Source organism: Vairimorpha ceranae (genome assembly GCF_000988165.1).
Source record: "Vairimorpha ceranae strain PA08 1199 chromosome Unknown NODE_291, whole genome shotgun sequence".
NCBI lineage: Eukaryota > Fungi > Microsporidia > Nosematidae > Vairimorpha > Vairimorpha ceranae.
In genome coordinates this window covers 1-1680 of record NW_020169586.1, presented here as the reverse complement: position 1 = coordinate 1680, position 1680 = coordinate 1, and the positions used below count along the sequence as shown (strand labels likewise).

Genomic DNA, 1680 nt, shown 5'->3' with positions numbered 1-1680 from the left:
ATTACATATATAACATTTTCGATTGTTTAATTTTTATCATTTTAACCCCTGGTAATATCAAAAAATACTCAAAAAACCGATTAAGTCCTTTGCGTTTTCTTCCTCGTTGTTCAACATTTCTAAAATAAAAATTAAAAAATTTTTGTTAGGGATATTGGGGTGAAGTGAAGTTGTGGAGTGCGACAAAATTGGAGATGGGACTCCTGGATACTTTTAAAATCGCCAGCTTTCCCCACTGTTCCGCCCACCCATTAAAAAGCTTGTCGAGTTTAGTAAATTTTTACTGTGCGCTGATGCTTTGCTGCTGTTATTATTCTTCTGAGGTTGCTTTTTATTTTTCCCTTAGAGATTTTAAAAAAAATTATTTTTTTACATTTATTGGTATAATGGACCAATGAGTTTTGTAAAACATTTAAAGAATTTTTTCATATAATGAATAAAAGGTTTTAATAAACAAATTATATCTCATGCGGTTTTTTTACCACAGGTAAATCAAATTTATGCAGCTTTTCTTCATTTCTGCCAAATATTTTTTTATAGCAAAGTTTATTGCAAAATAATTTATCGATTACTAAAAATAAGTGCAATGAACAAACCATTCTATAAAAATATTACAAATAACCTTTTAAAAAATTCATTGTTAATAATCTTCTTTTTTTCAATACTATCTCTAAATTCTAATGGTCTGATGTAAAGCGAATTGAATCTTCTGTCAATACAAATAGTAAATAATTAATTCAAAAAGATTACAATCAGGATTACTTACAATAAAATTATTTGTCCCTGCCTTTACCCCTAAAGGTAGCGATTTGTTTAATAAAAATCTTTTTTATAGATTTATTTTCACTTTGAAACCTATTGTGCTTCAAAGTTTAATTTCGCATCTACTATTTTATTTTCGGGCGAAATATTGGGTCATTTATGTTCATTGGTGACAATATTACTAACAACATGTAATTTTTTACGATTCTATTTGAAAATATAGAAATGTTTAAAAACGTCGACATATTTGCTAAATTTATTACATGCTAGATTTAATGAATTAAAGAATTTGTCTATCTTTTTGACATACCCGTGTTTGAAATAGTTTTCTAAAATATTATAGGAACTTGTTTATTTTTTATATTCCTCACACGCCAGTTAGTCTTTTGGCCATGGTGTTGCTTGTTGAAGTTGTCAGTTGTTTGCTTCTCAAGGTCCTTTATGATTATTCAAATTCGGTTTCTTAAATATTTATTTTTGAAACACCTTTTGAATTTTAACCAATAACCGTAATATGGTATCAGCGTGAAACACGAGGAATACCATACTTTTATTTCTTTGTATTGATATTAATTGCATTAACAATGCCTTAAAAACTTGAAAGACTCGTTATAGTAAATGGATTTCTGAATTGCGTTATCCGAGAGATTAGATTTTTCGAGTTTTTTTATAAATTGCGATATTTGGTTTTTTAAGATAGGTTTCCAAAAATTTCTAAAACTTATTTCGCTTTCTTTGTATTTACTAATAATTCAGTGCTCTTTTGCTGAAAATTGATTTATTAGAAATGCTTTACCATTTTTTCTTTTTCTTTTAGATTTTAAAATGTGGTGTAATTCTCATACCATATTTTTATAATGAACCAATAATTTTTTATATTAATTTGAAACATCACACATAGTAGTTATTTAATTTAAA

The 1680-nt window shown here is 26.8% G+C and overlaps 1 protein-coding gene across 1 annotated transcript; it reads right to left on the bottom strand.

Annotated features, from left to right (window-relative positions):
• Positions 1-458: 458 nt before the first annotated feature.
• Positions 459-599, bottom strand: AAJ76_2910001082 (hypothetical protein; the record flags this gene model as incomplete). The annotated part of the gene is made up of 1 exon (XM_024474984.1): positions 459-599. One exon carries the CDS (start codon positions 597-599, stop codon positions 459-461), a length of 141 nt encoding a protein of 46 aa, XP_024329443.1.
• Between the last annotated feature and the right edge of the window lie 1081 nt (positions 600-1680).